General features: G+C 43.9%; 1 protein-coding gene across 1 annotated transcript in view; it reads right to left on the bottom strand.

Annotated features, from left to right (window-relative positions):
- Nucleotides 1–893: 893 nt before the first annotated feature.
- LOC8024019 (heat shock 70 kDa protein 1A-like) overlaps nucleotides 894–23,081 on the bottom strand; it is a 58,971-nt gene continuing 36,783 nt past the window's right edge. Inside the window, exons 3-5 of the mRNA XM_029972157.2 lie at nucleotides 8,985–9,265; nucleotides 3,834–4,749; nucleotides 894–1,007 (exon numbers count right to left, since the gene is read on the bottom strand). Of these exons, the coding sequence (XP_029828017.1) occupies nucleotides 894–1,007; nucleotides 3,834–4,749; nucleotides 8,985–9,265 (1,311 nt within the window). The remainder of the gene's footprint in view (nucleotides 1,008–3,833; nucleotides 4,750–8,984; nucleotides 9,266–23,081) is intronic.

Genomic DNA, 23,081 nt, shown 5'->3' on the forward strand with positions numbered 1-23,081 from the left:
TCACGCTAAATATATGTCGTTGGCAATACTAGGCACACGCCAAAAATAGAAGGGCTTCTTACTTGCCAGTTTTTCTCCGCGGAAGCTAGAGCCATCTCTATGTTTGGCGTCCCTTTAATATCCCTGTCTATTGCAAACGAGGAGAGCATCTAGAGAGGAACACAACAACAACAGCTCCAGAGCCAACTCAGGGCATCTAGGCATACACTGCCGGGATTGTGGGTGCGACGTTCACTTGCCATCCTGTACAATTTTAGGTAGGAACAGAAACCAATTAACTCGAGAAATTATCGAAGCAGAACATATCGCCAGGAACTATAACAACTGTATAAGTACACCATCTTTACACCTGACAGAAAAAGAGAAAACATTTTTAGGCATCTAGGAGATCGGTGCGCGTGATTTGGGAACTTCGGTGGTGCTAGAGGTTGAAGAAGACAAAGTTATATAAAAAGAGTTGTCAGTCAGCGCGGTTTGTTTGAATTTTGCTTTATTTTTCGTGTGTAAGGTGTGAGTGTTGTTTGCTATAGTGCGCTGTGGTGTGTGTAATCGAGAGCATCCAGTATACTCCTCTTTAAGTATTTAATGGCAGGTACAAATTAAAGAGTGCGAAAAGCGTATGATCACAGTTGTATCCAATGCACACTCGAATAATGACCAAAACAATAAAACCGTACTATGGAAATGAAACAAAACAAACAACATGGAATGGGAAGCGAGTCAACTGGTACAGCAAATGGAGACTAAGTCGCAAAAAATCACTTACTTCTATTGTGTTTTCTTTTTTCCAGCTTTGACGGTGTGTTTGACAGTCCTTACGGCGACAATGAGACGGACACCACGATAATGAACGTTTGATTTATTTATTAAAGTACACCTCACAAAAAAGGACATTATTCTGTAATATCACCGGGCCCTTGAGTGGATGCAACTTTACGGTCGAATATTGGCTCCCAGGTCTCTTTCAGCATTTTCAACCTGACTTCGAATTCGTCCGCGGTAGCTTTCTGAAGAAGAAAGAATGAACAGATCAAAACGTGTCTTCAGGGTCGGTTTGTAAGCAAGCCGAGATTTTGCCTCGAGCTGATATTGGGCATAATTCCACCAAATCTACATTCTACATGCACTGCGTGTGGATATGTCAAATAGACTTCATTAACAACGCTCCTTGCATATGAGCGTTACCAACCCGCAACAACACTAAAAAAAAAACTAAAAAAAAACATGATTGTGAACAAGCAGTACAGCTCAAGGTTGTTGAGCTTATCAAACCTTTGAGTTATATTAATGAACAGTGTTGGTTCTTACTTTGATTAATCGGAGAAGCAGAATTTGAAGGGCGCGGTTCATATTGAGATTCAAAGTGACTGCGCGAGCTCCCAATAACAACGCTGTTCTACAAAAACACGATTTATCAGTATTTTCTTAGTTACTTTATTAATTTGTGGTCTTTTGTTAGATTGTAATGGCTTGATTATTAGCAATAAATTTGTGTTTTTTTATTTACAAAAAGGAATGAACGCGACTTAATCCTATATAAAGGCAAAGCATTAAGGCACGTTCAAATTTTCTAGCGTGTTTTGAGCTCTGCTGGACCAGCGTTACAAATACACGGTGTCACGTGACATCACAGTGTTACGTCGTGGTGTCATGTGATGATTGTCACGCCGAGGATGTCACGTGAGGTCCGCTGGTACAGCAACTGGTACAGCAACTGGAGACTAAGTCGCAAAAAATCAATTACGTCTATGTTTTTTTTTTGTTTTTTTTGTTTTTTTTTTTGCAGCTTCGACAGTGTGTTTAACAGTCCTCACGGTGACAATGAGTCCTCATGGCAACATGTGCACTTTTTTCAAATGTTTATTTTATACACCCACCCCTTATGTAATACCCCCTAAACGGGGGCGGGGGGGGGGGGGGGGGTCTTTACGGTAATAAAGTGAAGTAAAAGGGAAGTGAAACTATATTTAGTGGGACATCGATCCACTAAATGGATCGAGGTCCCGATAAATATTTCCAAAGGTCCAGAAACAAAACTATATCGCTTAGACGAATCTTCCCCCCCCTCCCCCCCCCCCCATCAGTGCTAACTGATTGCGGATTTCGCGCGGCAAAATGCACGGAAAGCGCTTTGATATCATAGAAAGAAATAACATTACACAATATAGGATGCAAACAGCTGACACTGGGAATATTTATTGATCTTGATAAAGCGTTTGATTGTCTTAACCGTTTAACGCTCCTTGATAAACATTCGTGTTATGGCATACGTGGCACGCCTTTGATACTTATTCGTTCATATTTAGAACATCGTAAGCAATGCGTCTCAGTGAATGATCATGTTTCCGCTTTGGAAACCTTAAAGTTTGGTGTGCCCCAAGGCACCATACTGGGCCCTCTGCTGTCCAATGTGTATATAAACAATCTAGTCAATATTTGCAACCAAGCACGTTTTGTAATGTATGCAGAAGACATGAGTATATCTCTATCTGCATCGAATATGGACGAACTTATACCCATGGGGAAATTCGTTCTGGAAAAGTTTCTTTCGTGGTCAACAATAAATGGTCTTAGAATAAACTTTGTAAAAGCAATTTTGTTTACACCTGTAAATAAGCACGTTATAAGTAATTATGCTCTAGAGATTGGCACCGACCAGATTGAAATTGTCAAACAGCACAAAATGCAAGGTGTAATTTTTTCAGACCATATGCAATGGGATAATTACATCGAATACTTAGTTAAGAAACCGTCAAAAGTTGTTGGAATACTATGTCACTGTCGCTCCTTGCTGCCTGTAAATATTAAAATGCCAAGTTATCATGCTCTGTTTAGCTCACAAATTATTTATTGTCATTCGGTTTGGGGCACAATTAAATTTAATGTTAACAAACTTACGATCCTACAAAAAAAAATGCTGCGTTTTATTACAAACGTGCCTTACGACACTCATACGGAACCATTATTTCTTCAAATCAACGTCATGAGGATTGCCAGTGTGTACGAGTGCCGTTTGCGATGTTCTTATTTATTTTCGACCGATGAGTTTATTTCTTTTTTGTCTAATCTATCCGACCTGACAAAACCTGAGTCTTCCATCCTTGTCAGACGCAGAGAGTTCTGGAATATGTGCCTCATTTTCGTACAAATTATGAACTGCAATTTATTGCACATAACCTGCCTACATTACTTAACAAGTTCATTATAAACCACAATGATGTTCACTGTTTAACAAAAAAGGATGTACGCGTTTGCTTTATTTTGACAAAGTGATAGCGTATAGTAGTTGTTTTTACCATGCCATGTAAGTGCAATGGCACGAGACCCAGACAAGCTACCTTATGGAAGCTTTTTGTCTGGTGCCCTCCGCAAAATATCGCTGAAAATAAATATTACTTACTAAATTATGCTGGCGCGTGACGGATTTTTTGTGGTTTTTCGTGGCACAAAGCCTTTTGTGACATCACGTTACGCTTGAAAGGCCGGGGATCCCAGCCTTTGATTACATGCCCTGTTAAAAGCTGCCAAACCCTTTTTCTGCTAAGTGTTACGAAGCCTTAAGCTTATTACTACATAAATAAACAAAAATGTTTATATATATATATATATATTTTCTTTTTTTCGCTAAACGAGTTTAGTTATAAAATGGGGATCCGTGGATATTTGAGACAGGAATATTAATCTTTTGAGAGTAACGTTAACCATCTATCATTCTCAAGTGCTTTTTTAATAGCGCTTTTTCTGCAAAATACAAATATCAATCTGCTTTAACAAATGTGAAGTAGACATGCAAGTCGTAAGTGAGAAACGCAAAACATGAGATAGCGCCTTACCGCGTTCGCCTCAAGCCAAGACTCAATCTCATCAGCCTTTTTTGTGACAATCTCTGCCTCCTCCTCCGTCAAGGCCTTCTTAGTTGCACTGTCTTCCTTCACCTTCTGTCGAACATAAAAGAGGTACGCTTCCAAACCGTTTCGAGCAGAAATGCGATTTCGCTCCAAATCATCCTGCTCTTTGTAGTTTTCGCTGTCATGAATCATCTTTTCGATCTGGCTCTTGGTAAGCCGGCCCTTGTCGTTTGTGATGGTGATCTTCTTGGACTTTCCCACGCTCTTCTCGACGGCCGAGACGTTCAGAATACCGTTGGCGTCGATGTCGAACGTCACCTCTATCTGAGGGACACCCCTCGGTGCCGACGGGATTCCCTTGAGCGCGAACTTACCAAGCAGGTTGTTGTCTTTGGTCAGCGCACGCTCACCCTCGAAGACCTGAATGAGGACACTCTGCTGGTTGTCGGTATACGTTGTGAAGATGCGAGTCTTGTTTGTGGGAATGGTGGTGTTCCGCATGATCAGCACTGTCATCACTCCCCCCGCAGTCTCAATGCCGAGGGACAGGGGCGTGACATCGAGGAGCAGAAGGTCCTGGACTTCAACCGCCTTGCCGTCCGTCAAGATGGCGGCTTGTACCGCGGCTCCGTAAGCTACGGCTTCGTCAGGGTTGATGGACTTGTTGAGCTCTTTGCCGTTGAAGAAGTCCTGGATCAGTTTTTGAATCTTGGGGATCCTGGTCGACCCGCCGACCATGACGATCTCGTTTACGTCCTGCTTGCCGATCTTGGCGTCGGATAAGCAGCGTTCCAGAGGTTCTATGGTCGACCGGAACAGGTCGGAGTTGAGCTCTTCGAATCGTGCACGGGTCATAGTTGTGTAGAAGTCGATGCCTTCGAAGAGGGAGTCGATCTCAATGCTGCATTTTGAAGTACAAATAAAATCACAAAGAAAGCGTAACGAGTATGCATTGGGGCACCAACTTTAACTAAACTTTTCGCAATGAAGTATTAGCTAGAAACCTTTTGTATCATCTTAAAGGTGCTGTGCAACGATATTCAATTGGAATGTTTTTCTCTCTACACGAGCTTACTGGCACACCGGGGACTCAAGGATACTCACACGCAACGTCATTGGCCAAGAAACTCCTTTGTTGCGGTGTAATTTCAAGGACAAAAACGATCATTTTCATTCAATCTCTCCTTTGCAAAATTTGATGACGTAACTCGGGGATCGCAGTACACCCAAGTGACGATATTTGAATGCGGTTCATAGATTGGACCCGAGCATTGCGTGGGCACTCGACTTGGGCTCGTGACAATTGCTAGCTCGATAAGCAGTCGGGTAGTTGCCTGTGTCCAATCGCTGCAACGACGACAATAGCTGAGCCATAACAATGTCTGGAACTCAGCGCGTGTCCTGCGCTTTGCCAACCCCAGCGCGTGGCTATGATCAACACTGGCGGCATATAATCGGCTCCAGATCACGTGGCCGCTTGTTCTGGCTGCGAGTTGAGGGGGTGAACGCTGCTCGTTTTTCTTAATTTTTTTCTGGGACTTCTATTGCGTGGGGTGAAAAACGAACGCGTGTTTCATAGGTCATTAACTTTAGAAATCCGTTTTAAGCGGTATTTGTGCACAGTACAAAAATTGTTGCACAGCTCCTTTAAGATTCACAGCAAATCCGGTAAGAAAGCCAAAGAGAACAACTGATGTAAACGTACAAATTCTACGGAGTTTCCGAGACAGGAGATTAAAATTAATGATGCTTTTGAATACTAATGTTAAGGGCGTTCCTGAGAAAGCTTTCAAAACTACCATAAAATATGCTGCTCCTGGTTTAAAAAAGAATTCTTTGTGGAACAAATTACCAGCCTTCGCGGACATGAGGTATTGCAAAAGCACACTAGTTAGAACAATAATTAATTAAAATGTACTAATTAAATTTTAATTAATGAAAATAGACTTATGTTTCCACTGAGAAACTTGCTTAGCACCATCGAGAACCAATAAGGTAACCCTTTTTAAGAAGATATAAGTCGGGTTCCGCGTTTTCGGTTTTTACTTTTTTAAAAATTCGGCGTACTTTCGATGGTGTTTATTTTAAAATTCAATTTTCGTTTTTTTTTCGGCGTATATTTATGCCCACAAAAAGTTTATCGGCTTTTTCGGTGAATATAAAATAAACGCCAACGGACGCCGAATCAGATGACCCGTGCAGCTCTGATATTTGTAATCATTCAGAGAACAACGGCACAGATGCATTGGAAAAGAAATGGACACTTTATTTGGCAAATGTGTGTAACTGTAAAAGAAACAAGAAAAAAAAAACACAGAAGTACAAACAAGTCAGATATGAAGCCTATGCCTAAAAAACATGGAACTTCACCTTTTGTACATAAGGATTACGTGATCTTTTTATAGTTCACGCCGATGTACTTTCCCAGGTTCTCCGCATTGGTCCGAACTCTTTCTTTCCTGTTAATATGACCCTGAGCTTCGAGGATGCCCTCTCAGCGCTAACTCTGGACACTGAGCGGCTGAGGAGATGAAGCGCTGCCTAAGTCAAAATCGGCCAATCAACCAATTGTGACTACCAAAAAAAGAAACACGCTGCGACGTTTTGAAGCACAACACAACATGCAGAGCTTGCATCAAGTCAGTCTTCCTTACAACGAGTTTCAAAACACGCTCGTACATGGCGAAGTCATGGGGCATTTCGGACATCACGTTCCGATCGGTGATGCGCAGATTAAACCAAAACGTCGTGATGGCATCCGTGTATTCCATACATTGGGACACGTTTCAATACATACTCTAGTTCCACTTTCTCGCCACGGCTCTGCGGTACGACTGGAAGGTCAAAGTGACCTTTTCCGGTTAACGTCTGAATTTTGGAAAATGGATTCGACATACTTTTATCGGTTTAAATCGAAAATGCCGAACCTAAAAGCTGACCTTTTCGGTTAAAACCGAATTTCAGAAAATGGATTCGGCGTACTTTTATCGGTTTTTATCGGTTTAAACCGGAAACTCAGAACCCTAGATATAAGGCAGGGTCAGCATTTTACGGCGTTCTGTAAAAACGCTCAGTTTAGACGCATTTCTAGGTTTCGGTTTCTTACCGGAGCGCATCCCTGCGCGCGCGGTCCTGCTCCCCGGTGGTCGCGGCGCAAAGCCGCAGCCTGCCCCCCTCGTAGGGTAGCACGGCCGTGCTCGTAGGTTATAGCGAAGTATGTTGTGCGTTTGTTGCAGGTCTCGCCCTTTGGGGAGCAGGACCGCGGGTGCAGAAATGCGCTTCGATAAGGAACCGAAGCCTAGAAACGAGTACACATCGAGCGTTTTTACGGAACGCCGTTAAATGCTGCCTCTGTCACGAATCTTTCCAAAAGAGTTGACTTAGTGTTTTTCGATGATGCTTAGCAAGTTTCTCAGCAGGGCCATATGTTCATTTTCACTAATTAAAATAATTAGTAAATTCCGTTAAATAACATGTTAATTAGTATGTTTTTGTAATCCTTGACGTCCGCCGAGGGTTGTAGTTTTTCCCCGAAAAGAGTCTCTACTTATCTCGAACCGCTCATATTTAGCGTGTTTCAAAAGTTTTCTCAGAATCATCCTGTATAATTAAGGAAGGGTTGTTGAAGAAAAATTTTTAAGGTGTCGATTCTCGCATTTTTATAGAATAAAAGCATGGGAACAATATTTCAATTTTATATCAGTGATATCTCACAGTGCGTCTTCACTGAGTTAGTTATCCAGCTAAGGTATACGTACACTTCTGAGTTCTAAATTTAGTTTAAGAACTACCATAAACGTAAGGAAACACTGCATAATACGCTTCATCCACAGATCATGAGGTTGAAAGAAAAGCAACCATCATCGCATTACTAGGATTTAGCGTTTTGAACAAGCGTGAGACTGTAGCACAGAGGCAATAACAGCCACATACCTGTAGCACATTATTTCATGAACACGGTTCTGTAGACATCATATTGTGTAAAATGCCTCTGCCATTCACCATTCTCGTCATTTACAAAAGCTATCGCATTTGCAAGCAAGTCAGGTGATACTTTATTGTTCTGCTGTGCCGCCCCAAAGTTCATTGGAACTGGATTTTCACAAGGCTGACTAAACACGCGAAAACAATTAGACACATTCGAATAACAGTAATAACCTAGTACCTAAAAACTAAATGAAAAAAAAAACAGGCGCGTGGAGAATTAGTTTGTATAAAAGCATTCAAGGATGTAAGGTGCATAGGGACTGGAACTCAACTATAAGAGCATTTCCAACACCACGTGTTAGGTAGTCCCCAATAATGTCCCATGTGTCCAAACCTGCTTCTCCTAGGAGGTTCTCCGACCAACAAACGCCTTGCCTGTGCTCATCATCCATGCTTCACGCCCGCGCTTGCCCGACACTCACCAGATACTCGTTTGCTGCATCACTGTTCCTTATACTGGATTTGTGTCCGTTTCTTTTTATTTCTCCCAGTTTTCAGGACACAAAACCCACTGGACAGAATTCAGGGCTTTGAACTTTGTCCCGTGCGTGCTGCATTCATTTCACACCGAGACGAAGTTCTTTGCTCAGGTAACCAATCATACATCAATGCTGCAAAGATGGCACATAGCCCACGAATTCATCTTAAAACTGTATAAACTGCCAGTAGACCTAACAAAATCATTTTATACCTGCATAATTTTAATGCCTGAATAATATCTGCCGCAAATACCATATTTAATATGGTGAACTCTGTTTCGAAAATAGGGTTGATACCTTGAATGATCACGTGAGTGTAATTTTAATACAAGAGGAGATTAATCTAAATGGTGTTTTCGGCCTTATTGACAGACGGCAAGGGGAAAATATTATTTAGAAAACACTTTTTAGGCTTGTAGCAGAAGTACAATTTAACCATACTAAGGTAGCCGAATAGGCCAGTTGGTAAACGTTGCTCATGATGGAGATGCCATGCTCAATAAACGCAGAAGAATACGAGACAAAACCGCAAGAAAACAAAGTTTCGTCCTGCTGCGGTCGTGTCTTGTCTTCGCCTGCGTTTATTGAGCTGTTCAATCCCGTCATGTAAAATTCAACCATTTTCCGACAATGGATCTTTGACGGGCGCAATCGGCCGGTGTACACTCGCCTCGCCTGCGAACAGGATGACAGCGTTCTCTTGGCCTTCTCGCAAGATGTCCTGAGGCGGCGTAGCGCCTTCTTGTCGTGCTCCAGGCTCTTTTTGTGTTTTCGCTGAAACTCCTGTGCAAGGAATGCGACCATGCGGCTGTCGAAGTCCTCACCACCCAGATGCGTGTCCCCAGCCGTCGACTTGACCTCGAACAGTCCCTTCTCGATGCTCAGGATGGACACGTCGAAGGTTCCACCTCCGAGGTCGAAGATGACCACGTTCCGCTCCTTGTCGTTCGTCTGGCACACGCCGGAAGCAATATTTTAGAAGCAGGGATCAGTCGAACACTCGTTGGCTGCTAAGATAGTTCCGGCCACACCCCGAAAATAACCGCGAGAACAAGGCTCACCATTAGGAAACCGGAAGACGGGAAAACACTGGATATAATGTAATATTTTGCCCTTTCTTATGTCTTTTCTAAGGAAGCTATAACTCTTTTGTCTTAGGCTCCGATAACCGGACCAAAATGATATTTCTTATTGGAGAATTTTAAAATAGGGGTCCTAACGTTTGGGTCCACCTAAGAAATTGGAAGACTCAAAGGCTGCAAGGTTGGCGTCGACGGCTTATAAAAAGGTTTCGAAACGCAGAGCGGCGCGCTTACGGTTCACCTTTTGCAGCGCCAATGCGGCTAACGACTGTAATAATCAAACACGAGAACTATTAAAAAACGTAAAACATATACGCTTAGCAAGTACTTTTTTTTTTTACAGATTATAGTTAAGGTAAATCCAAATCAAACCAGCTAAAACAGAAGAAAATTTATTGTCAGTATAAATGTTGTGGGCTGTATCCAGCCAAAACAATCCGTTCAGTAGCGGTCTAATTTGGCGCTCGTTCTCGATATATTTTTTTTGGCCGTTCGTGTGTGCGTTATTGTCTGTCACCGAAGATGACTATATGATGACTTCGACTATACCGAAACTAAGACAAACGCAAGGAAGCATACTCTGGGAGCAGCTGCTGTATTTAATTTTCAGCTGGAGCGATGAAGCCTTTGAAGACTTGTTCTTAAGCTACAGGTATCGAGCCGCGAACGAAATCCACTCGGAGCCTCGGGAGTACCAATACGTTGCCATGTCAACTGTTGCAGCGTCTCTTTAGGCTTAGGAACAGTCAAGATCAGAGACGATCTTTAAAATGGGGCGAGCCCACCCTTCATCATTTTTTTATTTTTTATTTGAGCTAGATAAAGCGAAGCGAAAGCCGGCTGAACCATTCAGTGGCAATGAAAGTAGCTGATACTGCAGCGACCATAACAAATTTGCTCCGGAGTGAGCGGAAAGGACGTCGCCATGTTTGTCGACGCAACCCTGCCCCAAGGAGATAGGGGCCCCACGCTTTTTCTCGAATTTTCCGTCAGGGGCGAGCGCCAACCCATAACCCAAAGCGGAGCGCGGGTTCGGCGCAAGCGCAGTGGCGAGCCCCTATTCTTGGGGGGTCCACAAGCTACGGGGCCCTTTATTCCAGAACTCTCTTTTGTCTTAAACATAAAAAAGTACCCCCCCCCCCTCAAAAAAAGCAAATGAACTGTAAGTTGTAAAGCATGTATCTCACAATTTGTTTCAATTGTTCTGGGTTACTTTTTTTTTTTTTGTTATAACGCCCAACGGTTGCTACACCACACACACACTGTTATGTGCTTGAGGTCCAGACCATCCTTCTTGAGACACTGTTGTACACATACCTTATCCATGCGTTTTATATCAACAAGTGTGCGCCCTAACAAGGCTGCTGTAGACAATTTGCTTTCTAGACCAAAATATTTTGCAGCTTTTATTTTGTATATTTAAAGACGCTCATGAAAAAAAAAACAGCAACAACAAAACCCTCGTTGTTATCGCAGTAAATCTACGCGCAGTGCGTTCACTTCATCGATTGGCAACGGCACTTAAATAGCATTCCTTTTTTATCCAAACTGTGTCTTTGTATAGTCACTGAGAGCTCAAAAAACGCAGGGCGTGGCAAACCCAAAGCATCTTACTTCCTTGGCCAATAAGATTGCGGCATCAGCCGAAAAAAAAAAATGCCGGAGAACTAATCCCGAAGCAACAAGCGTGGACATCAGAAGTCACTCACTGCCTTTCTAAAGCTGCCAGCAACTGGGGAGCGAACTTTCGCCTGCTTCGTTTGCTGGAGTTGCGGTGACGTCACAACGACGCCGAGCTCTGATTGAAGGGAGGGTGGGTAAACCTCAAAGCAAGCTCCTCGAGGTCTTCCCACTATTTTTCAAACAGAGCCAATCAGAGCTCCGCGTCTTTCTGACGCCACCACAATCCCTGCAAAAGAGGCAGACGAACTTGCGCAAAGTATACATAGCATTGTGATTTTAGCGACTAGAACGAGCTTGTCTCGATACAAAGTCGTTCTTACGAGGGCAAATTCACGCGCCATTTTTTTACTTCGGAGCTAGTAGGCGGGACATCGAACAGCCACTACCCTATAGCGGTTCACTGCAGCTGTGGGAACGACCCGTATGAATTATTTGTCTGTTTTACAAACAACGTTCGGCTGGCTGACGAAGTCGATAGTTGCGTCAGCGTTCCGCTGGGAATCGTGTTTAACCTGTACCCCGCGCGCGCGCTCAATCGAAGTAGATGACGCAATAATCCAAAGCACGGATCTTGGGCTGCATAAACACCGAGATAGATGTGTGACGAAGAAACTGGAAAAATCTTTCAGCCTTTCCACTCTGGCGAAGACGGAAGACCAGCGAAGCTGTATGCTCGTCTCGTGTGTTTCTTCTTCGTCCTCGTCTGTTTGGCGCGCTGTTTCCTACGATGAATTCCCATTAACTCGCCCAACTATCCATTCTGCTATGATAGCTGGAAAAGTTGCCACCATCCATAAGCGACGGCGGCAACCACACCGGTTGTGTGGTTGCCGCCGTCGCTTATAGAAGGTGGTAGCTGTCCAGAGCTTTGTGTACTTTTTGTTTCGACATTTTGTGGTACCGGACACGAAACTAGGGAAACTAGCCCATAACAGCTCCGCTCTAAAATGTGAAACCTATAGTGTGACATCTAAGCGCTTCAGGAGCACAATCTGTCAAGACGTACCCGACTACTGGGTGAGCCTGTGAGTCGTGGAGAAAAGCCGACGCGGTTTTTTTATTACATATTAATACGAAAGCATTAACTCTCCCATGGAGCGAAGCCGGCGTTGTCTGTCCTTCATTAGCAGCCAAACGGCAGTTAAATTTCCAATGCCCAAAAGCACAGCAACGCAAATGCTTCTTCACGAAAGACGTGGAGCCGGCGGGGTTCGCCGCGCCTGCGTAGTGGGGGAGCGTCATGTTACCGCCGGAGCGCCGTGTGGGATAGAAAGACGTGACTCGCTGATTACAGGAATGCGCTGCGCGTAGGAATGCTTTCGCATTTCTACGCGTAACCAGTCTTAAGTGTCCTCTTCAATTTTTTTAAAACGTTTACGTAGTGCGTTGAAAAGAAATTCCAGTTGTACTCTATTGGAATTCAGGAATTATTGAGAGCTTTATTTGGATAAAAGCTGAAAAATAATTTCACGGTTCCTTTAAACGTACTTTGCCTTTATTGGTGCTTGTTAGAAAGATTACAAGTTGAGCGCAGACGCGTTTAGTTTAGTACTACGTATGCTCACGTTGACCCTTGCTGAATTCGTCTGCTCAGTACAGGCACGTTATGCTTGCTTTTTTTTTTCTTTTTGCAGATCATGTTTGAAATATATTTGGGCAAAGTGCTCCGACAACTCTGACCCTGCGTATATGATGTTTGCTGTAATTGCGCTCGCCTTTACCTAGGAGAATGCCGTGAGAAATTGATTGATCATATCTATAATGCTCCTTGCTTTCGCCATATACACGCGCGTTTTTTTCTTTTTTTTTTATACGATTTCTTAGAACATTTTTGATTATCAACACAACTATATTCAGCTCAGGATGCTACTTTGTTACACGTCTAGTCACAAATTAGCTTTTGTCCAGAGAGCTTAGAAATGCCACTTCCGTATGTCTTTGCTAAATGTCGGCTCCCTCTTTTAAGGCAAACTTCGGTAGTAATTAAATTACAGTGATATATTAAATGTGATTTAATTAGTTCCCGAGTAAATTGTGATTCCAATTCATTACTCATGAACCTCGGGAGGGAAAAATTTATATTACAGTCATTACAAGTTTTTTTTCTTTCGGATTTTCTCACGTTGGGGCTGCCTAGGGTGCCTTCATGTGCGCTTGGCTTTGGGTGGAGACATCTCGCCATTTTGTCCCACACTTTTATTTTTATTTTTTGTTCAAAGGCGCGTGAAAGAGCGTGTCTCTGCACGCGTTTCTTGCGCTGACTGTGCTATGGCGACATTTTGTTTTCGTCGATTTCTTTGTATTTTACCCTTGAGCGCGTGCTGTCGGCACCGGGTACTACAAAAGATGGCATCACCCTAAACAGAAGGACATTGAGGCACCCTAGGGCTGCCTTTTATTGAATCACTGACAGGCGATCTTAAATTCCGTGTTCGCCTCAAGGCCTCTCTGTCGGCGCACGAGATTTGGAAAGTGCCGACACTGCTCGAGGGTGCACCTGCGCGCAGATGAGAAACTGTCAAAGCCATGTCACCCAAAGCGGGGCCCCGAACGTGCCCACATAGCGGAAGTGGCTTCAATTTTCAAAACAGAAAAACAAAATAGTTAATATGTTGAGTACATTGAATAGCTTATCACAACTCCTGTCTCAGCCATTGACGGACTAATAAAAAGTTTGTGTCCCCTTTGGATTTTTTCAGTGCCAACTAATATGCAGACTTGTACGTAGTTCAATTACTCTTCTGAAGTTACTGTAGTTTAACTACATATCTGAGTATTTTAGTAACTTTCAATTACACTTTTATTTCGGTAATTGGTAGTTGAATTACTTTTTTCAAGTAAATTTTACTCAAATTACAAATTACTTTCGAATTTCAGTCGTAGGTTAGCTGGTCAACAACATTCCTACCCAAAAATGAGCGGACGGATACGTCGCACTCTCAAGTGAGGCCCAGTAAATGCGGGATTAGTCTTCGAAATCTGGCATTTCTTTGTGTCCCAGAGCTGAATGAGACGACGCAATTAAAGAAGGGGTTTGTCCCCGCTTCTCCCCAACGTATGAACTCTCACTCAAAGGAGGTAACAAAATGCAGCACCCGCTCTGAAGCCCATCTGGCGCTGCCGTAGTTTCTGCTGTACTTGAAGAATTGCGTGCTAAAGGGGGAGCAAAGGTAATCTCTTTGCGTTGCCTATCCTCCCAAAACTCAGCATATGCAGGTATTTCAATATTTGGAGATCGTTCGAGAAGATAAAAAATTCTCCCAATGTTTTTACAAAAAAAAAAAAAAAAAAAAAAAAAAGCTGGAGTGGGAAGTATTTTAAGAATATGGTACTTAAAGTACTATTTCAGGTAGGATTAGAAAACTTGTACTTGACTTGAAGTACATTCTCTGAGCATATACTTGTAGTTTACTGAGGTATTCTTTCTGGTAATTTCTGAAGTAAGTAAAAATCTCGACTTTAAAGTTAATTCCCCAAATTTTGAGACAATAAATGGCGTATCCTCATTTGGAAACGCGCTGTCGTCCTTCGATACGTCATCTGGTCATTTCGCTGAGTGAAGTATTGGCGGCTATAAAACCGATGAAAATAGCTGCGTTATAAGTGCGTTGTGTTAAATAGTTCGTCAGCGAGAGTAAAACAACTAATCTGTGGCGACTTGACTTTATCCAATATTTGCCGCCATTTCCGAAAAAAAAACTGTCTCCTCCAATTTCTCCTAGAGAAATGCATACCCGATAAAATAAAGTAAAAAATAGGATATGAAAGGGTATCATGGAAGGTTATGTTAAAAAGTATTTCTACGTTACTTTAAAAGTATGTTGTATTTATAGTACTTAACTTCAAGTACATTGCACCCGGTGTACTTAAGGTTATGTACTCGAAGTATATAACCCCTAATTAACTTTGTACTTTACTTCAAGTACTTTAAATGCACTTTACGCAGCACACTTAACGAGCAAACACTGTCTGGAAAATCAAGTTCAGGCAGTGCTAAACCTCAAAAAAGAAATTATATGTCCTCAGTGCATCACTGAACAGAACACAAAGAATGCAAAACCATTTGTCACACAGAAGCGGAACTAGCTAAAAGCATTTATGTGAAAACACAAGCCGCTTTATATTTGGCTCGCAAAATTTCGCTAACGAATCGAAACTCTTATGTATTTTCATGTTACCATTAAAAATATATAAATAACTTCAAAAGTAATTCGCCACTTTGTTACAGTAGTTAGTAATTCACTCCATTAATTCACATTTCAGTATTTCTACTCTACTCAAATTACTTTTCAGGCCAATAGTCAGTAACGTAACTTAATTAATTACTTATTTTTAAGTAACTGTACCTGTCTGCTAGAATGTATCAAATTTACCTTGACCTGCCGTGATAAAAAGGACATAGCCAATCTGGGTGATGTTGCACAGTAATGAAATAACTGACTCGTAATATAATCAAAAAGGCAGTTACCGTATTATGCCAGTATGAAGTACGTAAAATGAAGACACAAAATGAGTCGAATCTAAAGCGTCGCACGATGAACCCACAACAGTCAGACAAGGAATCAACAAAACCACCTCAGTGAAAAAAACAAAACAAAAAACGCGATATCATTGTAGTATTACTGATATCCCAAGTTAAATACTCTTTTTTATCTTGCATACGGCTGGAAATTTACCCTTAGCATACATAAACTATTAAAAAAATGAAAATGCAAAAGAAAAAAAAAGTCGCTTGGGACAGCTTGTTTTTAAGCTCCCACGCAAGTCAATGACGTAGATGTCGAAATTTTTAATTCCTGCTTTTCTAGTGATGAATTCAAAACGGAAATGTCGTTTAATTTTCCCTCTTTCCTTCTGATCAATAACGGGGGCGTGTGCGCCCGCCAACTGCGCGCCTGTTTCGCTCGCCGCGTGCCATGCGCCTCCTTTCCCCGCCCGCGAAGAACGCGTCACTTCGCAGGTCGAGATTTTTTTTCTCTTTTTTGCTTCAAGCGCGCCAAAAAGCAGTGGTCTGTGTCGTTCTATAACACTTTTTTTTTTTTTAAAAAGAGGTTAATCGAAACACGACGTGTGCAGGTTTGTGTGAGTGCATATGAGGAGACATGTTGCAGGCGCTGCGTGAAGTGATGCCCCAGCACGACCAAGCCCGAAAGTCCAGTGCTAAACAAATAGAGAGCAGCAGCTAGGAGACGGCCGAATTCCCCATCACCCCAATACTTTCATTCTCTGATTTTGAATGCGAAAGCATTAACTGTCCAATGAACCGAAGCCGGCGTTGTCTGTAGCAGGAAAACGAGACTTGAATTCCCAATGGCTGCGACGCGTCATATAAGATGCTTCGTCATTGAACCCTGCGGGGACGCTGAGGGTAAAAGTCGACGCGCCTCAGAAATAAAACAAGAAGCTCGAGGGGCACCTAAGCACTTACGAGTCATGAATGCGAAAGCAGGCAAGCCGCTCGTCCGCTTCCTTTTTCGTCTGCTGCGTACTTTTCGTCGCCGGTCAGCGCGTGTGCTCCCCTGGTGACCTTGGACGCGCAGCGCCACGGGGTGAGCGGTCGTGGAAACTGACGAGTGCAGCGGCCAATGGAAGCCCCGTCGACGCGCGCCAGCCAATGGAACCGAAAACGAAATTGCGGAAAGTATACCACTCTAAAAAAAGCCTGTGCGTCTGCTTTCCCGCACAACACTCGGAGCAATCACCACAACTTACGGAGGGAGCTTAGCGAATGACAATGCCGAAACACATGTTTAGAACAAAAAACTTAGTCTGAGTTGTGCCATTAAGCAATGCAAGCGTGACGTTTCGCATTGCTTAATGTCACAACTCAGACTGCGTTTTTTGGTCTAAACATATGTTTCGGCATTGCCATTCGCTGAGCTGCTTCTGTAAGTTGCGGTGATTGGCTCTCCGAGGGTTGTGCGTGAAATTAGACGCACAAAATTGTTTAAGGGTGTATCTGCCGTTTTCGAGCTTCAAACCGATGACGTCAGCTCGCTCCATGAACCCCCCCCCCCCAGTTCATGCTTTCGCATTAAAAAGACAAGCACAGCAACAAAGATGCATCGTCACGGAAGCCGTGGAGCCGGCGGCGGGCGCCGCGCCTGCGCGGGGGCGTTTAAAGTTACCGTCGGAGCGCCGTGTGGAAAAGGAAGACGTGTCGTTCTGCTTGTAGAAATGCGCTGCGTGTAGGATTGTTTTCGCATTCCTGCGCGTAAACTCTCTTAAATCTGTCTCCCCTGCCCCTAATTTTTTTTTTTCTGTTTGAGATTTTGATTTTAGCGGCGTAGCGCTCTTGCAGTTGTGAAAATTCCTTTGACAATTATCATTCATAATTATTTAGAGATCATAACTGGCGAACCGTCTGTATTTCTGATGAAAAAGAAAGTGAAAGCCGCTTACAACTCCCTGTAACGCCGAATTAGAGCGCAGCTCTTGAGGAGGAGGAGGGAAGGGCACTGGGGGGGGGGGGGTTCAACTAACCAGGGGGGTCACGTGACCTTGGGGGTCACGTGACCCCCAAATACCGATGATGTCATAACTGACGTCACTGATGACGTCATCAGTGACGATGACGATGCGGGTACCGATGACGTCATTAGTGACGTCACTGATGACTTCACCAGTGATGATGACGATGACGATGTGGATGCCGGTGACGACATCAGTGACGTCACTGATGACGTCATCAGTGATGATTACGATGACGATGCGAATGTCGGTAACGTCATCAGTGATGATGACGATGACGATGACGATGCGGATGCCGGTGACGTCATCAGTGATGATGACGATGACGATGCGGATGCTGGTGACGTCATCAGTGACGATGACGATGACGATGTGGATGCCGGTGACGACATCAGTGACGTCACTGATGACGTCATCAGTGATGATGACGATGACGATGCGGATGTCGGTAACGTCATCAGTGATGATAACGATGACGATGCGGATGCCGGTGACGTCATCAGTGATGATGACGATGACGATGTGGATGCCGGTGACGTCATCAGTGATGATGACGATGACGATGTGGATGCCGGTGACGTCATCAGTGATGATGACGTCATCAGTGATGATGACGTCATCAGTGATGATGACGATGACGATGTAGATGCCGGTGACGTCATCAGTGACGATGACGTCATTGGGGGTCACGCGACATCGGCGGGGGTCACGTGACCTCAGGGGAGTCACGTGACTCCGGGGGGTCACGTTACCTCGGGGGGTCACGTGCCCCCCCACGAGGTCACGTGACCCCGGTGGGGGGCTCGCGCGGTGCATTATGGGACATTTCCCATGATGCACCGCGCGGTTACGCCGACGCCGCTCAAGCCGGAAACGGGCCCCTAAGAGCTGCGCTCTAAAAATGGCTTCGCTGTTTTACGTAAAAAATGAGAAAAAGTCTGGAGTAGTTGGTTTGACAAAGGAGGACGACGCGGATATTACAGGCGCTCGTTTTCGGTAAATACCGATAAACCCCGAAGATTAACTATTGAAGCTTGTTTGTTGATCTTTATTCAATAAAAATGACCAGTTCTAAATGGCAAGGGTCCTACAGCGTATAGGTGACAGATCAAGATCCCAGGGCGAAGGAAGCCACGGAAGCTCCTGTCCTCTCCAACATTTCACCTGCCTCCTCCTCACCACCCCTCCTTTCTCTCGCCCCGGGCTCTTAAAGGCAGACGCAGAACCTCGGTCTTCTGCAGGGAAGATAATCCTCTTAGCGCCCCCCTCTCTCAAACAGCGAGGGGAGCCGCGTTGGGGCAAGTTAAAAGAGGGAGAGGACATGTGAAATGAAGGAGTGGGGAAGACTGGAAAACGCAAAGTATATGTCAAGTCTTCAACCTGTCACCGACTATAGTAAACTGGCAGCAATAGAAGTATACAGACACTCTCCTCAAAAATTGTAAGACAGTGCGCCTAAGACGAGAACACAGAATAAATAGAAGAACACAGGACGAGCGCTATGTTTGGTGACTGGCGCTGTTAGTACACCTAAAAGGACCCAATGTAGAAGAAATGAACTGAATTAAGGTGGCGATGCGGATGGCAATTCTCGTCCTTCGTTCTTCTATTTACTCTGTGTCCTCGTCCTGTGCGCGCGGTGCTACAATTTTTGAAGATATGCACCAAATAGCCCGCACCGCCCCATGCACTATTTTATCGTGGGAGCGGGAAAGGGGGGGGGGGGGGGGATTTTCGAATTCCAATTACCTCCATAAAATTTGACCAATTAAACTACTTCATTGCGTGAAGATTCCGAATGTTACTATTATCCTTCGCTTAAGGTGCGTTGTGCATTATATTTTGACAAAGCATAAAATCTTTGGGTGTAGGAGGTGTAATTCTTGTTTTAAACCACTTTCCGACGGCGTGTTCTGGTGTCTGCTTCAAGGCGCAGAAAGAGGTGCGTATCACGATTTATTATCAAATTTTCAATAGGGAAAGCGGCCGTTCATACCTGAAAATATTGGAGAGCGCAGCTTTAGGCGCCCGTTTTCGTGTTGAGCGGCGTTGGCGTAACGGCGCGCGTTGCATTATATGATGTCACAGTTTGAGAAGCTGAATTGGTGTTGGAGGTCATGTGACGACAGTTTTACCGCTAAATTTAGCGGGGAAACTGATTACGCAGTGTGGCATAATGGGACGTTACAGACCTACACACCACTTCAGTGTTCCCGCTAAATTTAGCGGGGAATCGAATTGAAGTAGGTCATGTGACGTCGATTTTCCCGCTATACTTAGCGAGAAACTGAATTTTTCATAGGTGACGTGACGCGAAGTCATGTGACGCCATTTTCCCCGCTGAATTTAGCGGGAAAATGGAATTGACGATGAGGTCACGGGGGCGTCAACTCTCCAGCTAAATTTAGCGGGGAACCTGTGTGAGGAGGCGAGGGTATAGAGGATGAGGTGGGAGGGTGCGGAGGAGAAGGATGTGTGGGTATCGAAGGAGAAGGAGGGGAGGGTACGGAAGAGGAGGAGGGGAGGCTACGGAGGAGGAGGGTACAAAGGAGGAAGAGGAAACGGAATAGGAGGGGGGTGGAGAACCAGTATGTGAGGAAAGTGATCCATATTTGCCCATACTATATTCCTTTTTCGAATTGTTTAGCGTGGTATATCGCCAAATCGAAATACCTCGAGAGCTCCGCTCTAATTTTGCATTACAGATCTTTGTAAACGTATTTTTTTAAGATGCTTAGAACCTGTAGATAGACTTATCACCGTTGAAGTTCATCCGGAACACAGCACCCGCTGGACTTCCTGCGAATACCTGCTTCTAGGACCACGCCACCCATCTCCTCGTCTTCTCTTATCGGTACCGGATCGTTTTCCAAGTAGCCGAGCCACGCGCATATGAAATGTTTTTCAACATAAACCCCGACAAATGTCGTCGTTTTTTTTTTTTTTTTTTTTTTTTGTTTGAGACCGATTATTGACATAACACAACATCCCACCTGTGCCCCCCCCCCCTCCCCCCCCCCCCCCCCCACACACACACAGGCACTTAACCAACACCACAAATTGGGTGTTTTTGTTTTTGAATTAAACCCTGAAAAGCAGACGAAAACTCGAGAAGTAAACCCAGAAAACACAAAGCACTAATCAAACTACGCCATCATAAAGCGTTTGAGGTAACAAAGCATCGACTTTGGATCATCACTGGCTTCTTGAGATAATTAAAACCGTCTAGCTCTCAAAGAAACGCAATTGCGAAGTGCATTATTTTCTTAAAGAAACGCATAATTGTAATTAGTCACGTATTCGCCACTAGTAGTTATAAATGCTTTTTTTTTCCTTGATCCGGAGCGAAGTCGCTGTAGCTGTAATAGAATTAAGCTTCCGGAGTAATTTACCGAAGTATGCTCTGACGCCCCCAGGAAAGTTCTTTTCGAGTTATGTCTGCCCGGGGCGACCACCTCTGTGTTTTACTTGGATCTCTTCAGCGGAGTTCAAACACACATAAAATCTAGTTATCGGTGAATCTCCCGGTTCTTCGCTTATAATTTGTTTCCGATATTGATTGGGAACTATTACGCTTGCTCGATCGAATGGCTCACCAGTTTTAACTCTGATTTAAAATTTTTAATGTTCCTCTTAAAATCAATATTTCGCGTCTAGACACGATTCTACAAGCACAAACGCCCGTTTGTTCTGTGCACTTTTATTGGAGAAACCATTATGCAGTCGAAATCCGCCTGCAACGCAGCGCGTACGAATGAGTAAAAATGTTCTCAGTATAGCTTTTTTTTTTTACATACATGAAAGAAGCTCCTGCAATCTACAAGGTATCCCTAAAAAAAAAAAAAAAAAAAAAAAAACAGAATTTTTTTACCGCAAAAATAAACTACGCATCGCCGAACGCTCATTCTTCGCCCAAAGATAGCACTAGAGGTCCTAATCAGATGCCAAAGTTTCAGCACAGACCGATCTCTTATTTAAAAGTTATAAGGGATCTTCTGAAAATTCCAATGGGATTATGGGGTCCCTTTTCACCCGTTTTCGGTTTCTGGTTCTATGGAGCATTATTTATGTACTCGTGAGCTCCGAGGCCGCCATTTTCCCACCGAAATTTTCAGAAAATGACTCATAACTTTTGAATCAGATATCGGTTCGTACTGAAACTTTGGCATCTGGTTCGGGCCTCTAGCGTTACCTTTGAGTTTGTTTTTTCTTTAATATATATTTTTTTGTGACAAAAATCTTGTAAACTTTTTTGGGGGGGAATCCCATGCATACAGGTGAACTACGTGAGATGTGGGGAGGAGGCATGATCTATTTCAAGAGGCCATTGGTGAGCTTGGTAAATTCATTGTAATTTGTAATGCACCCAACAGATTGTTATCAGTATTCGGCAGACAGTACTTCAAGTCCGAACTGTTGACATTTGATATAAGTCGGAATGCAAACAGGCTGTGTAACATTGATATTAGGCCTCCAGCACTGAAGTTTCAAGACGCGGGCTGCGTTACGTCGTGGCAATTTAGCAACCGCCACAATCCTGAAAAAAAAATGTTCAGAGATGGCTTTAGCTTGCAATCAAACAATTGACTGTGTGGTCTGATGTTTTCGTGAGATGATGAAAGTGGTGGTGACATTAAGTGGCGGCTTGATTGCCGTTTTAAAAGTCTACCATAGTGTACAGCTAAAATTCAAGAAAATACATTGCCACATAAAATGACAGAAGGCAATTCAAGTCAGTCCATTCATTTGGCATTCCCGTGCAGTCGGTAGCCTGATTTTAACATCTCTCATAAAAATTAAAAAAAAAAAAAAAAACACTGTAACTTTTTGGTTTTGGATGGTTGTCTTCGTGGAAAACTGGACCAAACAAAAGGTATTGTACTCTTTTGATTAAAGGCTAGCCCACATGGTGCGCTTTTCTCCGCGTCTGCGTCGCGTCTGCGCCTGCGCTTTGACGTCACTTCCGGCGCCGGGACGAAACGCAGCGTTTTTTGGCGCATCCCGGCGTATCTGGAGGAGCCAGATATTTTGCGTCCACGCGTCGCGCCTCGCGCTGCGTCCAGAAGGCAACAACCAATGAACCGCGGTGTTTACTAGTTGCAAGGAGCGTTTGAATTTTCTCCACTGTAGGACTGTAGTTTTCGCCACAGACCTCGCGACAAAGGCAATAATAATAATAATAATAATAATAATACTTTTTATTTGCACATATTGCAATACCCACTCGGCAGTGTGCGAGGCTAGGCAAAAAGGTTGAGACCATTACGCATTTGGGCCTGCTAGCCCGCCGCCAAGTAAGGAAAGGGATAGGGGAAAGGAAAATAAATAAAACACTCAAAACAGAAAGATACACACACAAAAAACAGGTAGCAGCCCTGTGCCATTCCAAGGCAGAGCGCACGCGCGCACGCACACACACACACACACCCATGCGCGCGGAGTTTACAAAATTTGCACGCTCGCGGCCTTAAATAAAAACGGCTTTTAGGCCCCGCCAACGCTAGCAGCAGGGCGGACATGAGTAGTTACGT

This window comes from Ixodes scapularis, unplaced genomic scaffold (genome assembly GCF_016920785.2).
Source record: "Ixodes scapularis isolate PalLabHiFi unplaced genomic scaffold, ASM1692078v2 PGA_scaffold0__279_contigs__length_252992795, whole genome shotgun sequence".
Classification (NCBI taxonomy): Eukaryota; Metazoa; Arthropoda; class Arachnida; order Ixodida; family Ixodidae; genus Ixodes; species Ixodes scapularis.